The sequence below is a fragment of the Sapajus apella genome, unplaced genomic scaffold (genome assembly GCF_009761245.1).
Source record: "Sapajus apella isolate SASKATOON/1434 unplaced genomic scaffold, GSC_monkey_1.0 scaffold9, whole genome shotgun sequence".
NCBI lineage: Eukaryota > Metazoa > Chordata > Mammalia > Primates > Cebidae > Sapajus > Sapajus apella.
The window spans coordinates 23,867,134-23,889,191 of record NW_022436949.1 but is presented as its reverse complement, the minus strand read 5'-3'; the positions used below and the strand labels follow the sequence as shown (position 1 = coordinate 23,889,191).

Sequence of the window (22,058 nt, the reverse complement as noted above, 5' to 3'; positions counted from 1 at the left end):
TTAAAACAGCTCTTTATAATGTAAATATTGATCTTGAAATTGTAGTTGCTGTCTGATGAATAAAATATTGGGCATAAAAGAGAAATTGTTTAGTCTTAAAAAATTACCAAGCATATGATTCTTAGCCTTTATCAATACTGATAGGTGAGCGAGAGCTTAGGGAAGCATATGTCCATAGTCTACAATTTACTTGGCATTACAGTTATTTGAATGAGAATGAAATGAGTTGATGAAAATTAATGAGTTTTATTTTTTGGGGGGGGTTCTAATTTCTGTATAAACTTCTATATCTACTTTTAAAAGCATTCAAAATGCAATCTAACATTTGTAGTAGTTCATTGAGACTCTGCAGTATATATGACGTCCCTTAGGAGGACATCAAATGAATTTCCTTTGATACAGAACTCTAGCAGTTAAGCTTTGTTGGCCCTATTCCTGTCATGGAGATATAGGAATATTTCTAAGATTTTTGCCTATCCTTTTTAAGCCCTTGTCAGATTGGTTGGTTATTGATGCGTTACTCAAAAAATAGCAAGGTATAAAAAAGGGGACTAGAAGTTGAGTCCATAGAGTTAGACTGTCTCTGTTTTTTACTTCATGTGTCTTCTGCAAGTCAGTTAGCCTGTCTGATCTTTACTTTTATTTAAAATGGGAATTGATAATGGAAAAGAGTGTGCAATTGAAATATTCTATTTCGTATTTCAGTCTGAAAACTTGGAGAATACAGTAATCATACCAGATATCAAACTACATAGCAATCCTTCTGCTTTCAATATTTACTGTAATGTACGTCATTGCGTTCTGGAATGGCAGAAAAAGGAAATATCATTGGCAGCTGCATCTAAGAACTCTGTGCAGAGTGGAGAATCAGATAGTGATGAAGAAGAGGAATCCAAAGAGCCCCCTATCAAACTTCCAAAGGTAAACCACTGAGTTCTATTAATATTTAGATGTATAACCTGCAGGTATTTTGGCTACAATACATATATATGCATTGCTAAAGTATCTTGCTTTATGTAAAATTGTGCACTAAGAATAACACAGCTTATGGGCAAAAGTAGATTTGGAGCAGTAAAGGAAAATTGTACAACTTTATAATGAGGGGCTAACAAAGCCGGTAATTGATAAGTCACTGGAAAGCCTAGGAAGGGAGATCATTGTGTTGGAGTCTGTTACAGAGGCAGTTAAAAATGTACAAAAGCAGTAGGGTAGAAATGCTGGTAAGTAGAGGCATTGAGCCATGGCCGATGGAAGGAGAGCTCTGAGCCAGTGGGCTGAGAATAAGCTGGGCACAAGAGAAAGCCAAGAGCCCTGGAAAGCTGGGAGGTACTCCATGCTTGGGATGCAGGTATACATTTTTATTTTTCTTGAAATAGAAGTGCAAAGACTCATAGCTGTGCAGTAGCTGGGCTGAAAGCCTTGTCCTTTTTTGCCTAAGCTTAGAATTGTACTCTTGATATTGTGACTTCCCTTAATTAGGAAAAAAAAATCACATACAAACCAACTTAACTTCTGTATTATTTTGATATTACTCCCTGATTTACCAGAAGCATATATGCTAGTTGGTATTTCTATAATAGAAATGTGTATTGTAGGCAAGGCGTGGTGGCTCACACCTGTAATCCCAGCACTTTGGGAGGCTGAGGTGGGTGGATCACCTCAGGTCAGAAGTTTGAGACCAGCCTGACCAATGGTAAAAGCTCATCTCTACTAAAAATTCAAAAATTATCTAGGCATGGTGGCAGGCACCTGTAGTCCCAGCTACTCAGATGGTGAGGCAGGAGAGTTGCTTGAACCCTGAAGGTGGAGGTTGCAGTGAACCAAGAGCATGCCATTGCACTGCAGCCTGGGCAACAGAGTGAGACTGTCTCCGAAAAACAAAACAAAACAAAAAGAAATGTGTGTTGCAGAACTATTCTCAGTGTACTCTGTTCTGTGTAAGTATTGGTATATTTAAGACTAGAAGGTTGTTTTCTATATTTTTTCCTATATAGTAGACATAGTTAATATTTATAACAAAAAAAAAATAGGTGAAAATAATAGACATTTTTAAATGGTGCTTTTATATGACTTCTACATACTGCTTTTTCTAAACAGAGACATACTCAAAATGATTTTTAAATTATACATGATTTATGTGCTATTGCCTTTTTACTAAGCTGATACCTTAAAATTATGCCTTGATAACTACACATATGCACAAGGGATTGCATAGATATTTTTTGTGACTTGGAAATAGCAGCATAAATGGAACCTGGTCTGAGTTCTCTTGCACATTTTGTGGTGGGTATTCCTAGGTGCACCACTATCCTTAATCATATTGTCAGGTTCTTCTCACCTTATTCTCAGCAGATGGCTTGCTTCATATTTCATAGAGTAATAATAAGGTTTTGTGAACTTACTCAGCTTCTTGATCAGCCATCTTCGGATGTCCTTTTTCCTCCTGTTTTAGAGTGGCTCCCTTTTCTTTTTCTTATTTCCTTTATCGGCAGTATCCTAACTGCACCTTCTCTAATAGCTTCTTTCTTTAAAACAAACATGTTTATCTTTTCTATGGGAGCCCCTCTAGGTAGAACTTATAGTCTCTAATTGTAATTTCTTATGCTTAACTAGGAGATATTGAGATTAAAAACACAATTAAGTTAGTGTGTAAGGCTGCAGGACTTGTATAATTTACTTTTTAGTTAGAATACCAATTCTATGTATGGGTGAGTCACACTGTATTATAGTAATTGTGCTATTTAAGTTCAGTATTGTGAGAGAAAACAAGCCTGGATAAATTTTTTACGTAGGTATGCAGATTTTAAATAGTAAACTGTAGTTCAAATTAAATTGCATAAACAAGAACAATGGATTCTTAGACTGTTTTAAAACATTAGGAAAAATGAGTAGGCATTCTTAAGATGACCTTTTGCTGCATAATTAACAGAGTCAATCAGGGATCTTTCAAAGAAAATTAAAAGAAGATCAGACAGCCCAAGTGATTAATACTGAATTTCCCGCCAAGTACTGACCTCTCTGCAAACAGGATTAACATGAGTTATGGAGCCAAACTGCTGGGGCTCAAAGACTAGTAAAATCACTAGCTATGTGACACTGGAAGTTATTTGACATACCCATGCCTCAATTTTGTCATCTATAAATTGGGGTTGCATCTACCTCATAGGGTTGTAGTGACAATTTAAATGAATTAATGGATGTTGAGTGCTTGAGAGAACAGTACCTGGCAGAAAAAAGTACTCAGTAAATTATATATATAGTTATAAGTGTCAGGTTAGGTGCAGACAAGAAAATGTGTAGGTGTAAATGAATTTGAGTTACTTGTCAAGAAACTCTTCAGTTTATTTAAAAAATTATGCAAGCAAATGACTTCTAGAGAATCAGTGCAATCACCTGATGAATGAGAGATGGAGAGAGGAAGAAGTGATGAGATGCCTCTGTGCAGAGGCAAGCAGATACTATGGGTGGGGAGTAAAACTTTTGAGTGATATTTTTTGGCAGTCATTTCCAGGACATGAAGGATTGACAGTGAGGATGAAATTAGTCTTTTAAGGTTTGAGGTAATGGGATTTGAAGGCAATTGGGAAATGTTGGCATTTTTCTTTTCCTTTTGACCATCTCTGTGCCTCAGCCTCACATGCTGCTGTCTTTTATCCTAGTTTAATCCTTTTCTTTATTCCTCTGTTGCTCCTCCTAAGCATTTGGTTATCCCTTTTCTTCTCCCCTGAGGTTTTTGCCTCTCTTACTCTTTTTTTTTTTTTTTACATGATTAAAACAGTTTTTATCTGTTGTTGAAATACAGTTTTATTTTTCCCATTCTTGAACTTTAAAATTCAGTTATTAGTAATTGAGTTTGACTGTTATATAGACCTTGTTTGTCACCTTTTTTTTTTTTGCTTTTGCTTTTGTTTTTGTGTTTTGCGGGTCAGTAATCATTGATATATTTAAAGGAGCTTTCTATTTCCTGAATGATTCTATATTAAGTTTTTTACCCAGCTCAAACTGTCACTAAAATCTAGATCCTCTAAAACTTTACAGATTTTATAGCTACATAATTTGTATTATTTTGATTTTGATTTTGAGACGGGGTCTGGCTGTGTCACCGAGGCTGGAGTGCAGTGGTGTGATCTCAGCTCACTACAACTTTTGCCTCCTTGGCTCAAGCAGTCCTCCCATCTCAACCTCCCGAGTGGCTGGGACTGCAGGCGTTTGCCAATACCCCAGGCTACGTTTTGTATTTTTAGTAGGGATGGGGTTTTGCCATGTTGCCCAGGCTGATCTCGAACTCCTAAGATCAAGCAGTCTGTCCACCTCAGCCTCCTAAAGTACTGGGATTACAGCCTGGAGCATAATTTTTAAATAATAACACTTAGAATTCATACTTCCCATCTGAACCCATTTGAAGCCAGTCATGCCATATTACTAAAAGATTTAGACTTACATAGGATCATTTATTTCTTAATTCAGTATATTCTTTTTGAATTTGTAGGCAGCATTGAATTAGGTCCTGAGAGCAGAAGAATGAGATTTAATTCCTGCCTTCAAGAAAGCATAGTCTTGTGGGGATAAGAAGCAGGTCAATAATTATTCTCTAGTGCCTTAAGGATTGATGGGAGTGCTAGATATAGTGGGAACACTTTGGAGAAAGGACTCAACACTGGCGGAGATAAAGCGAGAGAGAGAGGGAGCAGGAAGCTAAATCATGAAAGGCCTTATGTGCTGTGTAATTGATTCAGATATTATCTTGTGATTAGGAAATATTAAAGATTTTAAGCCAAAAGAATATCATCAGACTTGCATGATTACATCAGACTTGGCACCCTTTAGTTACGGGTATGCCTTATTAGCCCTGGAGTAACTTTGTAAGGTTACTCCAGTTAGTTATGGGTATGCCTTACTAATTGGAGTAACCTTACAAAGTTACTCCAGTGTTAGTTATATCCAGTTAGTTATGGATATGCCTCACCAACTGAAGTAATCTTAAAAGTAACTCTAGTGTTAGTAAGGCATATCCATAACTAAAGGATGGTGAGTGAGTTTGGAGACAGAGGAACAATTTAGACAACTGTTGCAGTTGTCTAGAGAGTGTGAATGAGGGTTGGAATTATGGTAGTGACAGTGTTTTGAATATAAGAAATGTTAAGCAGAATTGACAGGAATTGGTAATAAATTGGCTATAAAGGCTGAGAAAGAAGACAGAATCTAAAGATATTTTTAAAAGTTTTGCATGGTGAGGCCATTTCTGAAAGAGGGAAAACTGGATGAGTATGATTATCAAGTTTAGTTCTGCACATGCTGATTTTGAGGTAAATGTGAAGTGTCCAGTGTGTACTATGTAGGGCTGAAGTTCAAAATTCAAAAGAAAGATGCCAGCTAGAAATACAGATTTGGGAGTTATCACTATGTAGGCACAAGTTGAAACACATTTCTATGAGACAGCGGGGTGTGGAATCAAGAACATTGTTTGAAAAAACAGCTTTGAAAAGTTGAAAAGTTTTGAAAAGTTCTCTTCCTCTGGGTGTGAAGAGAAGGGAACAAGATGGTAGTAGTCGTAGATAAATTTGTCTGTTAGAGGTTAGGAATTTAGAAAATTAGAAACTTCACACTCGTACTTTCTTTTTTTCCCCTGAGTTGGTGTTTTGTTCACTCTTCTTGCCCAGGCTGGAGTACAATGGCATGATCTTGGCTCACTGCAACCTCCGCCTCCTGGGTTCAAGTGATTCTCCTGCCTCAGCCTCTCAAGTGGCTGGGATTACAGGCATGTGGCACCATGCCTGGCTAATTTTGTATTTTTAGTAGAGATGGGTTTTCGCCATATTCGTCAGTCTGGTATGCAACTCCTAACTTCAGGTGATCTGCCCACCTTGGCCTCCCAAACTGCTGAGATTACAGGCGTGAACCACCACACCCGGCCCCACATTCATACTTTCTGAGAAGCAGAATTCTCGGCCTTACCCTCCTCCTCCTCCCCGTCTTCTGCTGCCTCTTACCCCTCCCTTTTTCTCTGTCTCTAGATTTTTAAATTTTTTATTATTTGTAGTTATTATCTCTGTACCAAATATTTGCTTTATACAAACAATTTAAAAAGACAGTATACTTTAACTATGGTAATATGTAAATATAATTTTGATTTCCTTTTGAGCTTTTCCAAATATGAACATATTGGAAGTGATTTTAGGACTTTTTAAGTGAACAAGATAGAATTTTTAAGGGTAAAGTGTTAATTATTATTAAATCCAAATGTGATGTAACTAAACTTTTATGATCACACTTATTCATGAAATAATAAAGTCACATTTGGAAATATGTGATTTGAAAAGAGCAAAATAAAACCTTAAAAGTCTTATTATGTATATCATTTTTCTTTGGACAAATATATTTTTATCTCACTTTTCTAGCATATTAGACTGGCTGTATCAGGTAATTATTTGGGCACTGTGTTCCTTTACCTTTCAAATATAATAGATAACCTTCAAAATTTAATTGTTTGAGAGCAGCAGTAAAGGTAAAATTCAGTAAATTCACAAAAGCCTATTTTCTGAAGAGAGGTGCAAAACCACGTGTTGGGTAGATAGTTATAGTTCATTGTTGAAAGTATTGAAACTTCTTGTGTTCTTTTATTGTTATAATCATTATTTTACTTAAATGTCATATTTATTAATTTATTTTGCTAATTATAAAAGCAGCTCATATTCATTGTAGACAATTTGAAAAATCAGAACATTTTTCTAAAGAGGAAATAAAAATCAGAAGTAATATTTGAAATCCCATTAACCAAAGTATACCCCAATATAAAAATTTTTATTTCTTTTGTCATTTTTCCTACGTACACATTAAAATATGTTTTTCACACACAAATGAAATAATACTATATTGGCAGGACTATATTTTTTCTCTTTGTACTCTTCCTTCCGGATACTGAAAAAGGGAGAAATATATGTTTTCATTGACTGTAAGACTTCAAACTATTTTAAAGTCTATTTTCAAAGTTCAAATTTTGGTAAAATATTCCGTACTCAGCCAAACAGCAGAAAAGGACTTATTTAAGAACATGTTTGGTACCTCTGTGCAATAATCCATAGCTAAATAATAAAAATTCTTTAATAGTTGCGGAACTTGAGGTTGATTTTTGTTGCATGTTGAATATATACTACTATTCTGAAAATGAATGTTTTCCAATGTGTTAAACAATGAAAGTCTGCAGCGAATCAAGATAAGGATTATTAGTGAGACTCCCACAGTGTTTAACCTAGACAGATGAGGAGTCCTGTATCATGATCATTGTGACGAAAGTTTTATGGGTCTGTCCCACCAAAACCAGCTAGCTGTGTTTCCAAGCAGCCTACCCGAGTTGCTTATTGCCATGCACATGTTATTACACCTTAAACTTCCCAGAGAGACATATCAAGAACCTGTTCATTAAGTAATCTTACTGTTTCTGGCAAGGTCCAATAATTCCTTTGTCACTGTAGGAAACTTTATCTATAATAAATGAGCCCTAACCAAAAATGTCATCTGTAAAGAATCCTCTTGGAATTATGAAAAGTCATGGTTGGTAGTAGAGTAAGCAATCTGAAAGAATGACAGAATACAGTAGTTTTCCATTGGCTTGACAGTAGAGCCCCACATTTTGTACTCTGGAGATCTTTGACTTCAGATTTCTTTTTCCTGTAAGTACATAAGCAGATGGAAATCTTGGACAGCATGTTTCTATTTCTAGTCCATTCCAGGAAAAGAAACTATATGAAATGAAAAAGTTTAATCACTTAATATGTTTAATCAGTTGAAACTCTATGCAAACTTTTCTGTAATATTAGCTATAATCAAGTCTGTTAGGATTTTAGATAACTTCTCTAAAGACAGTTCTTCTAGCAGATAACTAGAAGTCAAATAAACTTCTCAGCTCTATCTATAGTTTCCAGAAAACTTGCAGATGTTAATCAGAACTACCATTGACTTACCTTCAGCTGATTTGCCTTTTGTTTGGAGACTGTATTTCTAAGACACAGTAGTTTTTAGCACACAACTTAGTGAATAATTAAACGAACATTAAATGTGTGCCTACCATATGCTAGGCAGTTGGCCAGGCATGGGAGTTATATTAAGCCATTTAAGACATGTTCCTTGACTGTTGGAAGGCCACAGTATAGTTTTTGTTTTTTTTTTTAACTTTGGGGGGGCCAAGACAGGAGGGTTGCTTGAGCCCAGGAGTTCGAGAACAGACTGGGCAACACAGAAAGACCTAGTTTCTACACGTGAAAATGAAAACAAAAATAGTTACAGTGTAATGTAATAAATGCTGTAACAGAGGTCTGGACAGGATATGAATTATATACATGACTAACTTACCCTATTAGATTATAAACTCTTAGGAGACAGAGTCTAGTATACCTTCATATTTCCTAAGGTGAGTTTGCACAGTATGAGTGCTTAGGAGGTATTTATATAATATATGAACTAATACAAAAATAGCAGAGAGAATACTCTTCTGCTGTTGCATTCAATGGAATTAATGCTTTCAGGAGTTTCTACTTAGTCTTATTTGAATTTTTTGTTACTTCTCCAAACAATTTACTTAATCCTTCCTGAAGAAATCTTATAAATTTGGTTCTCAGAATGTTGACATTGCCTGAGAAGTAGAATTTGTTTTTTGTTTTATCAGTCTTGTGAAGGTATATCCTTAAACTCATTCATTACAATTTGCTCTCTCAATCTTTAGTAACAGATTTATCTCTTTCTGGATATTGAGTCTGATTTTTCTTGCACTTCATGAGGAATGTTAAGGTTAATAAAGGAGAAGTACCAGTGATATTTTCAGCTAAGCAGCTTTAAATTCTTTTGTGATCATCTACAAAAAGAAGGGACACCACCTATAAATAATAATATAGTGATTATACCGTTATAGAAAAGGCTAAGATGAAAAGTTCCTTATAAAATCTTTTTACTATATGTGCTATGTTAACTTTATTTCTGGTTATAGGTAACAATTAACATGACTTTTAACAAAAAGAGTACTGAGTTTTCCTTGAATACAACCAGATGAACTTTACAAATTAATACAGTTTTTTCTTCTTAGTGAATGCAATCTAGTCTCTAGTTCACTGTTATAAGCCGTTTTCATGATATTTTATTATGGCCCCATTATACTAAACTACTTTTTAAGCAGTACAACTGTTTTTCAGCCTTCCATGTAACCAGATGGTTTTCTAAATCTTCATGTTAAATACACTGGATTTTATTTTTTAAACATATTGCTTTTTGTTTTTGCTTTTTAAATGTTGCAACAGTTTATCATTTGCTGTGGAAGTAACTTGTACCAACTAAACTGCCTAGAAAGTGTTATTAGCTTACATGTCATAAAGTATACATATTTTTTCCTTTTAAATAGATTATTGAGGTTGGCCTTTGTGAAGTTTTTGAATTGATCAAGGAGACACGGTTTTCTCATCCATCCCTGTGTCTCAGGAGTCTCCAAGCCCTGCTCAACGTGCTGCAGGGCCAGCAGCCAGAAGGCCTTCAGTCTGAGCCACCTGAGGTCCTAGGTAAGAGCCAAGGCTCACTGAGTGAAGCATTTGAAAGTGAATATAATTAATAATAGAGCATTGTATACTTCAAAAGCGTTGACACTATTTCTAAAGTTCTTACCACAGAAAATGTTTAGTACTTGAGGTGATGGTTGTTAATTAGTCCACATTTTATTCATGAATCATAAATCACTTTATACCCTGTAAATTTATACAAGTATAAAATGTCAGTTTACAGTTTTTAAAAAGTGAGGAGCTTCTTTTATGAAGCACACACTGCCTATAATGCAGTCTTTATTTAATTGTGGTACTGAAACACCAGGGGTATAAGTTTTAAAGTATTTTTTCCTATGTTCTACTAAAGTTCATGCACACATGTTTCTTGATAATTGTGATGAAGGGGGGCAAATAAAACATAAATCCCTGGAATCCCGAAATAATCCTCAAACCTTAAAGTCACTGTGTTGGCCAAAATAGCAAACATTCACTTTCTCTAACTTGTTACTCTCAATAGTTTTAAAAAATAGGGAAAAGGAAATAAATGCCACAAAGCTGAAACAGTATAATTTGTTTCCAAATTGAGGGGACATTTCTTTTGTATTCATCATAAATAAAAATTTATTTGTGTTATGGATTAAGCTTCTGACTTAGCAACTTTCATTAAATAAAGAAGGTTGTTTGCTTTTCTTTAAAGTGTGTTCTGGTTGTCTGTATTCTTGCCTTTCATATCAGTGACCTAAGCTCAACATATAATCCTTTAAATAAAAGGAGCTTTTACTTAAAAGGTATTAAGGAATAGAAATATAGATGGAAGCAAAAGTTTTAACTGGTTAATTGCTTTTTTTCTCTGATGCTAAGCATAGGCCTTTAAAGTGTCTAAAGTTTTCTAGATTCTTCTAGTATTATAGGAAAATTCTCAGAAGTACTACAGCTGGGGTTCTCAAGCGTTAGCATGTATCAGAGTTATCTGGGCCTTCGCTCTGGAGTTTCTGATTCCATAGACTTGGGGTGGGGCCCAGAAGTTTGTATTTGGAATAAGTTTCTTGGTGATGCAGATGCTGGTTTGGAGACTACACTGCTGGTTTAGACTAAGGCTTAGTCCTTTTTTTCTACTTGGCTATTTAGATTTTGTAGGACCCACCTTCGAGAACCAAATTGCATAAACCTAACTACTTGTCAGATTTTTCTTTTTTTGGTTGCATATGGAGATTTAGTTTTTGAGTTTGACTTTTGTTTGTTTTAATGAGAAGGCGGATCCTGGTCTTTAAAACAAGCTGAGGATTTTTAAAACCACCCTGCTCACATACACAGTTATTCAAAGCTATTACCAAATAAAAGCTGTCATGTTGAGAAGCAAGCACATTGTTAGGATAGCACCAGTGATCTTGTTAATATTGTGGAGTGCTGCTTGGCTTGACAGCACTTTATTTTGCTGGGTTTTCTTGGGCCCCGCCCAGGTCTATGGAATCAGAAACTTTGTAACATGTTTTGGTTTGTCAGTTAGCAAATAATTGGAGTGTTAAAATATCCACTGGGACTTGTATGTCATATTTCCTACTTTGAACATGTTACTTCTTTCCTCCTAAGTCTTCTACCATTCTCATGTCAGCTGTATCCATTTCCTTTCTATCCATTCTGTACATGTACTTTCCTTTATTCTTTTAAAACTAGAACTTGTTCTTAATACTAGCTTTGAAATATAATGTGTGCTTTAGCCTTATTATCTTCTATCAAAACTTTCACGTTATTGTCTGGGTGTGGTGGCCTGTGCCTGTTATTTCAACACTTTGGGAGGCTGAGGCAGGAGGATTGCCTAAGGATGGGAGTTTGGGACTAGTCTAGGCAACTTAGTAAGACCCCTGTCTCTGAAAACAAAAGAAAAATGGGCATGGCAACGAGTGCTATTCAGGAGGCTAAGTTGGGAGGATTGTTTGAGCCCAAGAGTCTGACGCTACAGTGGGCTGTGATCATACCACCGCACTGCACTCTAGCCTGGGTGACACAGTGAGACCTCCTCTCTACCAAACAACAACAACAACAACTAAAAAACCCACAAAACCCAAAAACCTTTCACCTTATTAATCTGTTCGTTTTTATTTTCTTATAAAAAGTTTCAAATTCTGCTCTACTGCCTTTGGTCTGTCTTGCATCCTTTCAGTGTTTACTTCTGATCTCATCACTGTTTTGACTTACTTTTCTTTGTAAGGGATTTATTATCACTTTATATTTTTTATTTTGTTAAATAAACCTAAAGATAAAAGCACTAGTTTGGTTCTTTTATACTAAATTTCTGTTGAAACTTGCCTCTCCTTCTTTATTTGATGGTAATATCACAGTCTCATTGGTTATCCTTTTTTTCCCATTTGCTTGTTTTCATGTTATTCATGAAAATATGTGTATTTTTGTATAAGCCTTTCTGTGGAATGTTTGGATGATTAGTATACACCAAGCTTCTTCTTTCTGCAAATATTTTTTTATTTTAAATCATCTATTAAAAATTTATTTCCTTATACCCATCCCTCTGTTCAATTAGATTGTTGTATTCTCAAGCATTCACTGAAATGTAATAGCGCCACCTTTGTTATCTACTAAGAATGTGTGATTCCATTGCTGTTATTATGGAACTTAGCATCAGACAGTTGGATACGTGTATTATTACAAATGTGGATAAATTGTATGGAGGAAAATAGAAGGAGTTCTGAGAATCCTTTTTTGTTTTTTGAGAGAGTTTCACTCTGTTGCCCAGGCTGGAATGCAGTGGTGGGATCTTGGCTCACTGCAACCTCCACCTCCTGAGTTCAAGCAATTCTCCTGCCTCAGCCTCCTGAGTAGCCAGGACTACAGATGCATGCCACCACACCCGGCTAATTTTTGTATTTTTAGTAGAGACGCGGTTTCACTATGTTGGCTAGGCTGATCTCAGGTGATCTACCCCCCTTGGCCTCCCAAAGTGCTGGGATTACAAGCATAAGCCACTGTGCCTGGCCAAGATTTATTTTTGAACTTAAAAATTTTTTATTTATTTATCTTTAGGGACAGGATCTCACTACATTGCCCAGGGTAGACTCAAACCCTGGACTCAAGTGATCCTCCGTTCTCTGCCTCCCAAGTAGCTGTGACTATAGGCACACACTGCTGTACCCGGCTCCTTCTGAGAGTCTTTAATAGGCTACCTGAATAGCATTTGAGATTTAGAGGGTGAATAGGAGGGAGTGAATTAGTTTATAAATGTTCCAGGCAGAAAGAACAGCATACAGTAAGGCTCTGAGACAGAAGGGAGAATGCAGGAAAAGAAGAGCAATATTACAGGCCAAGTTAAAGAATTCGATTATTGGACTAGGAGGAATGGAAAGTCATTCTCTATTTTGTTACAGTAAGAATATTCTTTTTAAAATAGCCTTATTATTTGTTTAAATTATTGACTCTTTTCTTTCACTGGAATCTAACCTTTTTGAAAGGGTAGAGACATTATTTGTCATGTTTGCCAATACCCCAGTGTAGAATAGTTGCTAATGTGGGGGAGTTCAGTAAATATTTGCTGAATAATCGACAGATGTAGTCTCTGAAGGGTAATAATTGGAGGAAGGATGGGTAGATGGAAATATGGACAAACAGGGATGGATGAAAGGATTGAGGGAAGGTAGGATAGCTGGAGGAAAAGGTAGAGGAAAGGATAGATGGAAAAGGTGAAACTATAGGATGTACAGACAAGTGAAGAGAGGGAGGGAGAAAGAAAAGGAAGAGAAAGACAGAAGGGAGGAAGGAATTAACAAAGGAGTGAAAGGATTTTTAATAGACGATTTGATTTTTGGTTTGAAATTCTCCCGGGCTATTGTGGCAAAAGTGAATGGTAAGAGATAATTTCTTAACACTTTTTAGTCAAAGAGATGATGATAGCATGGATTGGAAAGATGGTGATGAGATACAGAAAAGTGGAGTTATCAATTAGGAAGTAAAATAAACAGGACTTAATTTGGGATTCGCTGTGGAAGATGAGGGATTAGTAGGGGCATCTAGGTTTCTGTGAATTACCAGGTAACCCACAAGTGGCATTTGAGTTTTTAGAGAATTGCAGTACATTACTCCTCATTCTCTTGCTCCCCTTCCTCTCTCCCTTTCCTTTCCCTCTTCATATTTCTCAGTTTTTTTGTCTTTCTTTTTCTCTCTCCATCTGGTTATTTAGTCTTTAAGGATTTTTTTTTTTTTTTTTCTTTTTTTTGAGACGGAGTTTCACTCTTGTTACCCAGGCTAGAGTGCAATGGCGCGATCTCGGCTCACCGCAACCTCCGCCTCCTGGGTTTAGGCAATTCTCCTGCCTCAGCCTCCTGAGTAGCTGGGATTACAGGCACGCGCCACCATGCCCAGCTAATTTTTTGTAGTTTTAGTAGAGACGGGGTTTCACCATGTTGACCAGGATGGTCTCGATCTCTTGACCTCGTGATCCACCCGCCTCGGCCTCCCAAAGTGCTGGGATTACAGGCTTGAGCCACCGCGCCCGGCCTAGTCTTTAAGGATTTTTAAACCCCCTTTTTCTGGAAGGCGATTTCTCTACAACCCAGATGTCTGTTGATTGAATCTTGGATGTAGGTGTTCAGGGAATTTTGTGTGGAGACATCTGCTGCTTGTAAAACGTGTGTGTGTGTGTGTGTGTGTGTGTTTCATCTTTGCTACTAACTGACTTTATGATTTAGGAAAAAATTTTTAACCAGCCCATGTCTCAATTTCGTTGTTAAAAGAGGAGAATATCTGTCCTGTTGACTTGGAGGTTTTTCTAGGGTATAAATGAATTACATCCTCTCTCTTTAAGTGTGAATTGCTGTTATGTTAATGACATAGCCAGTTTTATATTAAAGCACATTATGGCATATGTTTTATGTTTCTATTATTTTGAAAATATATACATAATTTCCTGGGCACTTAACATTTTAAGAAGCCTCCTAATCTAAAAGAGTATGATAAGTAGTCTATTACTTGATAAGATGCGTTTCTTGAATATGTGAATGCCTCTAAGCAAGCTTGTTTTAAATGGCCTTAGATTTCCTTTTTTTTACTTAGAAAAATAAGGAGTTGAACTGAATGTTCCTTAAGGCCCTTGTTCCATAAATAATTTAACTTTTGGGAAAAAGAGTAACTAGAGAGAAACTAATGCAGAGTAATTGTTCTGGATGCCTTAAATATTGTTTATAATGAGACAAAGTTAAAATAAATAAATATACGCATGTAATGTTCTGTATGTTGGATGAATATAATTGCATTCTATTTTATCCACAGAGTCTCTCTTCCAGCTTCTTTTGGAAATCACTGTTCGAAGCACTGGGATGAATGACAGCACAGGACAGTCCTTAACAGCACTTTCCTGCGCTTGCCTCTTTAGTCTGGTGGCTTCTTGGGGAGAAACAGGAAGGACACTTCAGGCCATCTCTGCTATCCTCACCAACAATGGAAGCCATGCTTGCCAAACTATTCAGGTTTTTCATATTTATATCTGCTTAGAAATTTATAAGATGCCAAGTTGCAGTTTCATCTCAATTTCTGTCAGTAGGAATTCTGCTTTTTCTCGCCCATTATAGTAGCTTGATCTGTCCAAGATTGATGTATAAATAATCTACAGTATTTCGGTTAAGTGATATGTTTGTTTAACTCTAAAACTTTAAATATAATAAAATGAATTTTGTCCAGACCCCTTAAATCTTTAAGCTGGTCGTTGCGTTAACACCTTCGCCTTCTCTTTCCTTGCTGTTGTCTTGCTCTCTGCGTTCTCCCCTCTTACCATCTTTCCCTGAATTTTTTAGCATGGAAATCCTTCATAGTCTTAAATATCTTTTCTATATTGAAAGAAAAAGATACAATATCAATCTGACATAGTTTTGATTGGTTGATTATGATTTTTTATGAATTGATTTGTTTCTGAGTTGCTTCGGCTATGTATGTAACGTTTTAGGCTTTTAGTGTTCGGTTGTGGAACAAATAAGCTCTTCACCATTTTAGTGGTGGGAAAAATAATCCTTCTTATAGACAAAATTGACATAATTATTTGGGAAGGCTCTGCAAATTGAGAAAGAAGTTATGATTTCAAGACCTGACTGTCTACTCTTCTCTGGCCCCTTGGGCAACTCCAGAGCAGAAGGAAGGGGTACCTGAATCCTGTTATTAGCAGACCAAAGATAACAAAAGGAGGATATTGTTCATTTTCTGTCTTATTCAGTGATCTTGAACTCTCCTTGTCAAACATGAGCCGTTCCCTTACTCTAGCTTTCTGCTCTTTCCTTTCCTTCTTCCTTGCTTGGAATCCTTTTGTCCCTTTTTATAGTCCCTAATTATTTTGAAGTTGCTCTAGTACAGTGGTTTTCAAGCTGTGTTCTGTAGGCATGCTTTCAGAGTTTGGCAAACGTTTAAATATATCTTTAAAATATACAAATATTTTAAAAATTGTAATAAAATAGCACAAGTATTCTGATACCATATAACAGATTTTAATAGCATAGTGACTACCAACATATGAGTTTATGAATTTTGATGTGATTTGTTTTTGTGTAGAGACTTAGGACTGCCATTAGAGCGCATAGCAGGGCTATATGAACTATGTTCATGGAAAGTGTCCCAGAGGATATGAGGTTAGATCTAAACAATGAGTTGAAATTAGCCAGGAGAAATTGTTGGTGTTGGTGATGTAGAGAGAGTATGTTCTGGATATCCACATGCTAAAGCATCGAGGTGAGAGTAAGAGTAGAATATTTGAAAGCTGAAAGAAGTTTTGTATAGCTACAGCATAGAGAACTGGCAAATAGTATAGCTAGCTACGGCATAGAGAGCTGGCAAATAACAGAGATAGGACTCAAGGGCTTATCTGTCTCCAATGTTATATTCAACAACCAGACTACACAAAACTACTTGATCCTCTGAATCAATAGCCGTGGTTCTCCACATACCTGTCACATCACTACATCCTCGACTGTAGCTGAAACACCATATTAAAGCCCATTACTTTAACATGGCTTGCGATGCTCTTCATGATTTGTCCTTTTATATACCAACTTCATTTCACAAAACTCTCCTGGCTTGACTGTTGGTAGAGGGAGAAAAGCTTTCCTTGAGAATGTGTGTATTAGTCCATTTTCATGCTGCTGATAGAGACGGACCCAAGACTGTGCAATTTACAAAAAAAAAAAAAAAAAAAAAAAAGAGGTTTAATGGATTTACAGTTCCACGTGACTGGGGAAGCCTCACGATCATGGAGGAAGGCAAGGAGGAGCAAGTCACGTCTTACATGGATGGCAGCAGGCAAAGATAGCTTTTTCAGGGGAATTCCTCTTTATAAAACCATCAGATCTCATGAGACTTATTCACTGTCACAAGAACAGCACAGGAAAGACTTGCCCATGTGATTTAGTTACCTCCCACTAGGCCCCTTCCACAACATGTGGGAATTCAAGATGAGATTTGAGTGAGAATACAACCAAACCATATCAATGTGTATAACTCTTCACATCTCAAATTTGTTTTGGCACCCAAATGCATATTACTTGTCTATTCCAGAGCACTTAACAGAGAGTTGAAAGCAGGGTAGACATGGTATACTGCAACGTACGATGTTGAAGGAGACTGAAATAGTTCTTGAGGGTTGAACTCTCGACTTCAAAGGCTTTCTGCAGATAAAACATTATTGCATTTGAGCTCAGAAACAAATTAATGAAAAGGGCACCATTATTGAGAATTAGCAGAAACAACTATGGTATAATCAATCCTACCACATCCTTAGATATTGAAATTATCTGCTATAGAATGTGTATGTGTATGAATATATAAAGTATGGTTAAAGGAATAAAAGAAAATATCAAAAGTGTGATTAACAAGTGAGAATATAAAAAGTAGTCAGACATTAGGAAAAGAAACAAATTGAATTCTTAGAAATGAAAAATAATTTCAATTAGAAACTTATAATGGGTTAGCTATTGTATAATATGATTGAAGATGGAGATGGTGAACTGAAAGATAAAGAGGAAGAAATTATCTAGAGTGCAGAAGAGAGACAAGGAGAGAAATGTGGAAGATAAAATAAAAACATGGATCAAGAATGAGAAAATCTAATGTAATACAATCTGAGTTCCACAAGCCAATAATAGATTTGTGGAGATAGAGTACTTGAAATAATGGCTAAGATTTTACAGAATTGGTGAAGACGTGGAATCCCAAGAGTAAGGAAGCCTGCCTTGCTTGAAATGTGCATCTTTTAGATGAACTTTTAGTTGCTACTTTTTGCTAGCATGCGAAATATCATTCTGAACAATTTATTGTCTTATAAATGATGATCTATTACCAAAGTATCTTTGTCTTGTGTTTGTAACATTTAAACATGTTTTTTCATTTTTTTCTTCTCTTTTGACCAGGTGCCAACAATTCTAAATTCACTACAGAGAAGTGTACAAGCAGTTTTGGTGGGAAAAATTCAAATTCAAGACTGGTTTAGTAATGGCATTAAGAAAGCAGCTTTAATGCACAAGTGGCCATTAAAAGAAATATCTGTTGATGAAGATGATCAATGTCTACTTCAGAATGATGGATTTTTTCTTTATCTGTTATGCAAGGATGGATTATATAAAATAGGCTCTGGATACAGTGGAACAGTTAGGGTAAAGTGATTCTTTACAGTTCTTTAATTATACAGAGTTATAACCGTAATGAATTTTGTTCTGTGTATTTCTAGTTTCATTTCTAGAATACGATCTAATTTGGATGTAATATTTATTTGAAAACCGTAACTGAAATGCATGCATTAAATATTCACCCATTTGCTTATTTTTCATTGATTATTAATTATGAAACCATTGATAGACTAACCTTTGTTATTTTTCAGGGCCATATATACAATTCCACATCCCGCATCAGAAACAGAAAAGAAAAAAAGTCTTGGTTAGGGTATGCTCAGGTAAGAAAATATCTACAATTAACCAAAATTTTCTTATCTTTTAAAAATGTGATTTTTCCTTGTTTAATCAATAATATCACTTGTATTTCAACCGAAATGATATATTTTTACTAGTAAGGCCATACAATTGTATAGTGTAGTGTAAACTACACTGACTCAGAACTCACAGGAGGTTCCATTTTAGTTCTGGCCCTGCGTCTTACTAGCTGTAAGACTGGACAACTCAGTTAACTTACTTGGGTCCTCTGTTATTTAGCTTTAAGAGGGGATAAACATACCTTCTTTGGAGTTCTTGTTTAAATGAGCCTCTAGAAGAATTGAAGACGACCTTTATAATTAGCACATTTTTTTTTAATTGAGACAGACTCTTGTTCTGTCACCAAGGCTAGAGTGCAGTGGCACAATCTCAGCTCACTGCACCTTCTGTCTCCTGGGTTCAAGTGGCACAATCTCGGCTCACTGCAACCTTTGCCTCCTGGGTTCAAGTGATTGTGCCTCAGCCTCCTGAGAAGCTGGGACTACAGGCCCGTGCCACCACACCTAGCTAATTTTTTGTATTTTTAGTAGAGACAGGGTTTCACTGTGTTGACCAGGCTGGTCTCGAACCCCTGACCTCAAGTGATCCACACGCCTGGGCCTCCCAGAGTGCTGGGATTATTGGCCTGAGCCACCCTGCCCAGCCTCATTAGCACGTTTAAATTGAAAATGTGTACATGACCTGAGGCCAAATTAGGGTTTCTTACCACAAATTCTATCATTTTAGTCTAGATTCAGTACTTTCTAGAAAACAGTGTTTGGCCTCCTCAGTAGACAGCTACCTGCATGGAGAATATGCAGAGACTCACAAGAGAGAAAAACCCTGGGCCAGTGTGTCTTTCTTAATGCTGTGATCTTGTCTCCTGACCATCATAGCCAGATGAGTGTCAGCCTTTTACGAGGTCAGCAGCCAGATGGATACATGACTACTCCTCTTATGGAGAAAAGCAAATTAAGGATAGACAAGAGGGGCTAGAAATATTTTTTCTATACAATACCCAGCTGAGCAGTGAAGCCCAAGTTCTATTGTATAAGGATAGGGAATAAAGATTTCCCTGCATGCCTGCCTTGCTGAGTTCATAAGATTTGTTGTCAGCATCAAATGATTAAAGATATTTGAAAGCATTTTGAAAACTATGGAAATTGTTATTGTTACATTAAGAATAATTCTACTGTATCAACTATTGGGGAGATTTTGAAATTAAAACTTTTTGTTTTTTGGGGGTCGGGGGGGATGTAGTTTTGCTCTTGTCACCAAGGCTGGAGTGCAATGGCGCAATCTTGGCTCACTGCAACCTCCGCTTCCCAGGTTCAGGCGATTCTCCTGCCTCAGCCTCCCAAGTAGCTGGGATTACAGGTGCCCACTGCCACGCCCAGCTAACTTTTGTAATTTTAGTAGAGACTGGGTTTCACCATGTTGGCCAGGCTGGTCTCGAATGCCTATCCTCAGGTGATACACCTGCCTCAGCCTCCCAAAGTCTTGGGATTACAGGCTTGAGCCACCATACCCAGCCTGCAATTAAATTTTAAATAACCAATTAGTTTCTCAGTAATTGTCTCTTAAAAGTTTAACCTAGTTTAAAATATCTCATCAAATTCTTATTTGCTACTCTACTGTGTCTTATCTAACAAATAATGCCGCGGAAAATATACCAATGGCATATCATACCACCTAAAACCATACGCTATTCATTTTCAAATAGCAAACTCAATACTTATTTTTCTTAAATTATTTGTTAAATTAACAGTGCTCATTTATATTATTGACTTGGCAAGTGATAAGGTCATTTTGAACAAAATGTTTGTACCTATTGCTGTCCTGTTCAGTATACCTAATTATGTTTCTGGGAATATGTTAAATCAATTCTCAATAATGTATGACTTTTCCTCTGAGAGGAATATTCTTATATTTTTAACCTTTAACATCTTTTAGACGTCAATATTGATGTATTATTGTACTTCAGAAACCTGTAGTATGGAACTGTATGGCTGCTGTTTCTGCCGAATTAGTAATAAAAAATATTTTAACAGGAAAATTTTTTGCTGTTATCAGGGTTATTTATTATATAGAGATGTGAATAACCACAGCATGACAGCCATAAGGATAAGCCCTGAAACACTGGAGCAAGATGGTACTGTAATGTTACCAGGTATGTTTGAAATAGTCATTTTTTTTCCACAAGCTATTTTAAGAAATGTGCATGTTAGGCTATTTAAACACATAAAGAATGATTAGCAAGTAATAGTGCTTGTTTATAAAAGGGTTTTAAAAGTCTTGACATACAAAGCATTTTATAGTGTACATAAAGTTAATACATGTGAAAACAATAGACATAGAAATATAGTATAACAAGTTTTAATATTTGTTTTTAAACTTGGCCATCTATGGCCTGATCTTTGATCTCACCCCACCAAGATTTTCTCAGTTGCTGAATTAGTGGGTTGATGTTACTGTGTTGTTCTTATAAAATCAGGACCCTGGCTCTCGTATGACCCAGTATAAAGAAACTTCTATTTATTTTTACTTTAACAACAGTGCAGTTGGGTTTTCCTCCTCATTTTTATTTTATTTATTTTAAAGGAATTTCAGAGACAGAGTGTTTAGGGTGGGTCAGGAATTTTTTTTTTTATTTCATCATTTATACTTTTTATGCGTCTTAATAATGCTTTGATAATGGTCTTTGGACAAAGTTTATTTTGCTTTAATTTTGAGGCCTTTATATATTCACTTAAATCACTGCTAAATTCTGAGGCAGTAGGTCTCAAAATTTGTCAAATGCTGGAAAAATGCACATTCTTTATTGTAAGGTCTTTGAATTTGCTTACAGTGTTGATACCTTCTGAGGCTGTTCATATTAAAATCTTGAATATCTAATGTGTCTGTCAATAATTTTATAGTAAGCAGTATTACTTGTAAGTACTTGACTATCTGAAAGAGCTACTTTTGAAGAGTGCATTGAGAAGAATGATTGCACCCAGGCTACATGTTAATTTTTAAATACAGTTTTCATAACTTCATCAAACATTTATTTGGACCTTACTACCTATACATAGATAAAAATTAGTGTGCATGACACTCTGTTAAAGTAAATACCACAGCTCATGTCCATTTCAGAAATGTAGCAGCTTTGGAAAGCAGAGGACTTAATAAAATCATTTTGTGAATAACCATCTATTATCAGATATGTCTGCAGGGTTTTGTTTTGTTTCATTACAAGTCCTGGGCCATGTCTTTGGTCATAATAATGACAATAATAATATTAAAAAATACTTTTTAATAACATGCACACTCAGCCACATATTTATACATATATTAAAAGTAACAATCATGTTTATTGTATAAAAATCATATGAACAAAAAAGAATGAATTGAAATAATTATAATTCCACTTCCCATATATAAACACTATGAACATATTGGTAAATATCCTTCTCGTATTTTTCCTGTGTGTATATGTCCGTACTTGTAAAGAAGTATGATCATATTCTATATATTGCTTTTTTTAAATCTATCTCTTTCACTTAACATTCAGAAAATATTTCTAGGTCGTTAAATAGTCTTCTGCAATGTC

The 22,058-nt window shown here is 35.9% G+C and overlaps 1 protein-coding gene across 18 annotated transcripts in view; it reads left to right on the top strand.

Annotated features, from left to right (window-relative positions):
- Nucleotides 1-22,058, top strand: part of MYCBP2 (MYC binding protein 2) — a 274,498-nt gene that overhangs the window by 36,491 nt on the left and 215,949 nt on the right. For 17 of the 18 annotated variants that reach the window (XM_032277408.1, XM_032277409.1, XM_032277423.1 and 14 more), the window contains exons 3-8: nucleotides 706-921; nucleotides 9,389-9,542; nucleotides 14,796-14,992; nucleotides 17,912-18,154; nucleotides 18,379-18,450; nucleotides 20,540-20,636. In XM_032277408.1, coding sequence (XP_032133299.1) covers nucleotides 706-921; nucleotides 9,389-9,542; nucleotides 14,796-14,992; nucleotides 17,912-18,154; nucleotides 18,379-18,450; nucleotides 20,540-20,636 — 979 coding nt within the window. Of the gene's footprint in view, nucleotides 1-705; nucleotides 922-9,388; nucleotides 9,543-14,795; nucleotides 14,993-17,911; nucleotides 18,155-18,378; nucleotides 18,451-20,539; nucleotides 20,637-22,058 lie in introns of those variants that run through there. The other variant, XM_032277427.1, reaches the window with a different exon arrangement.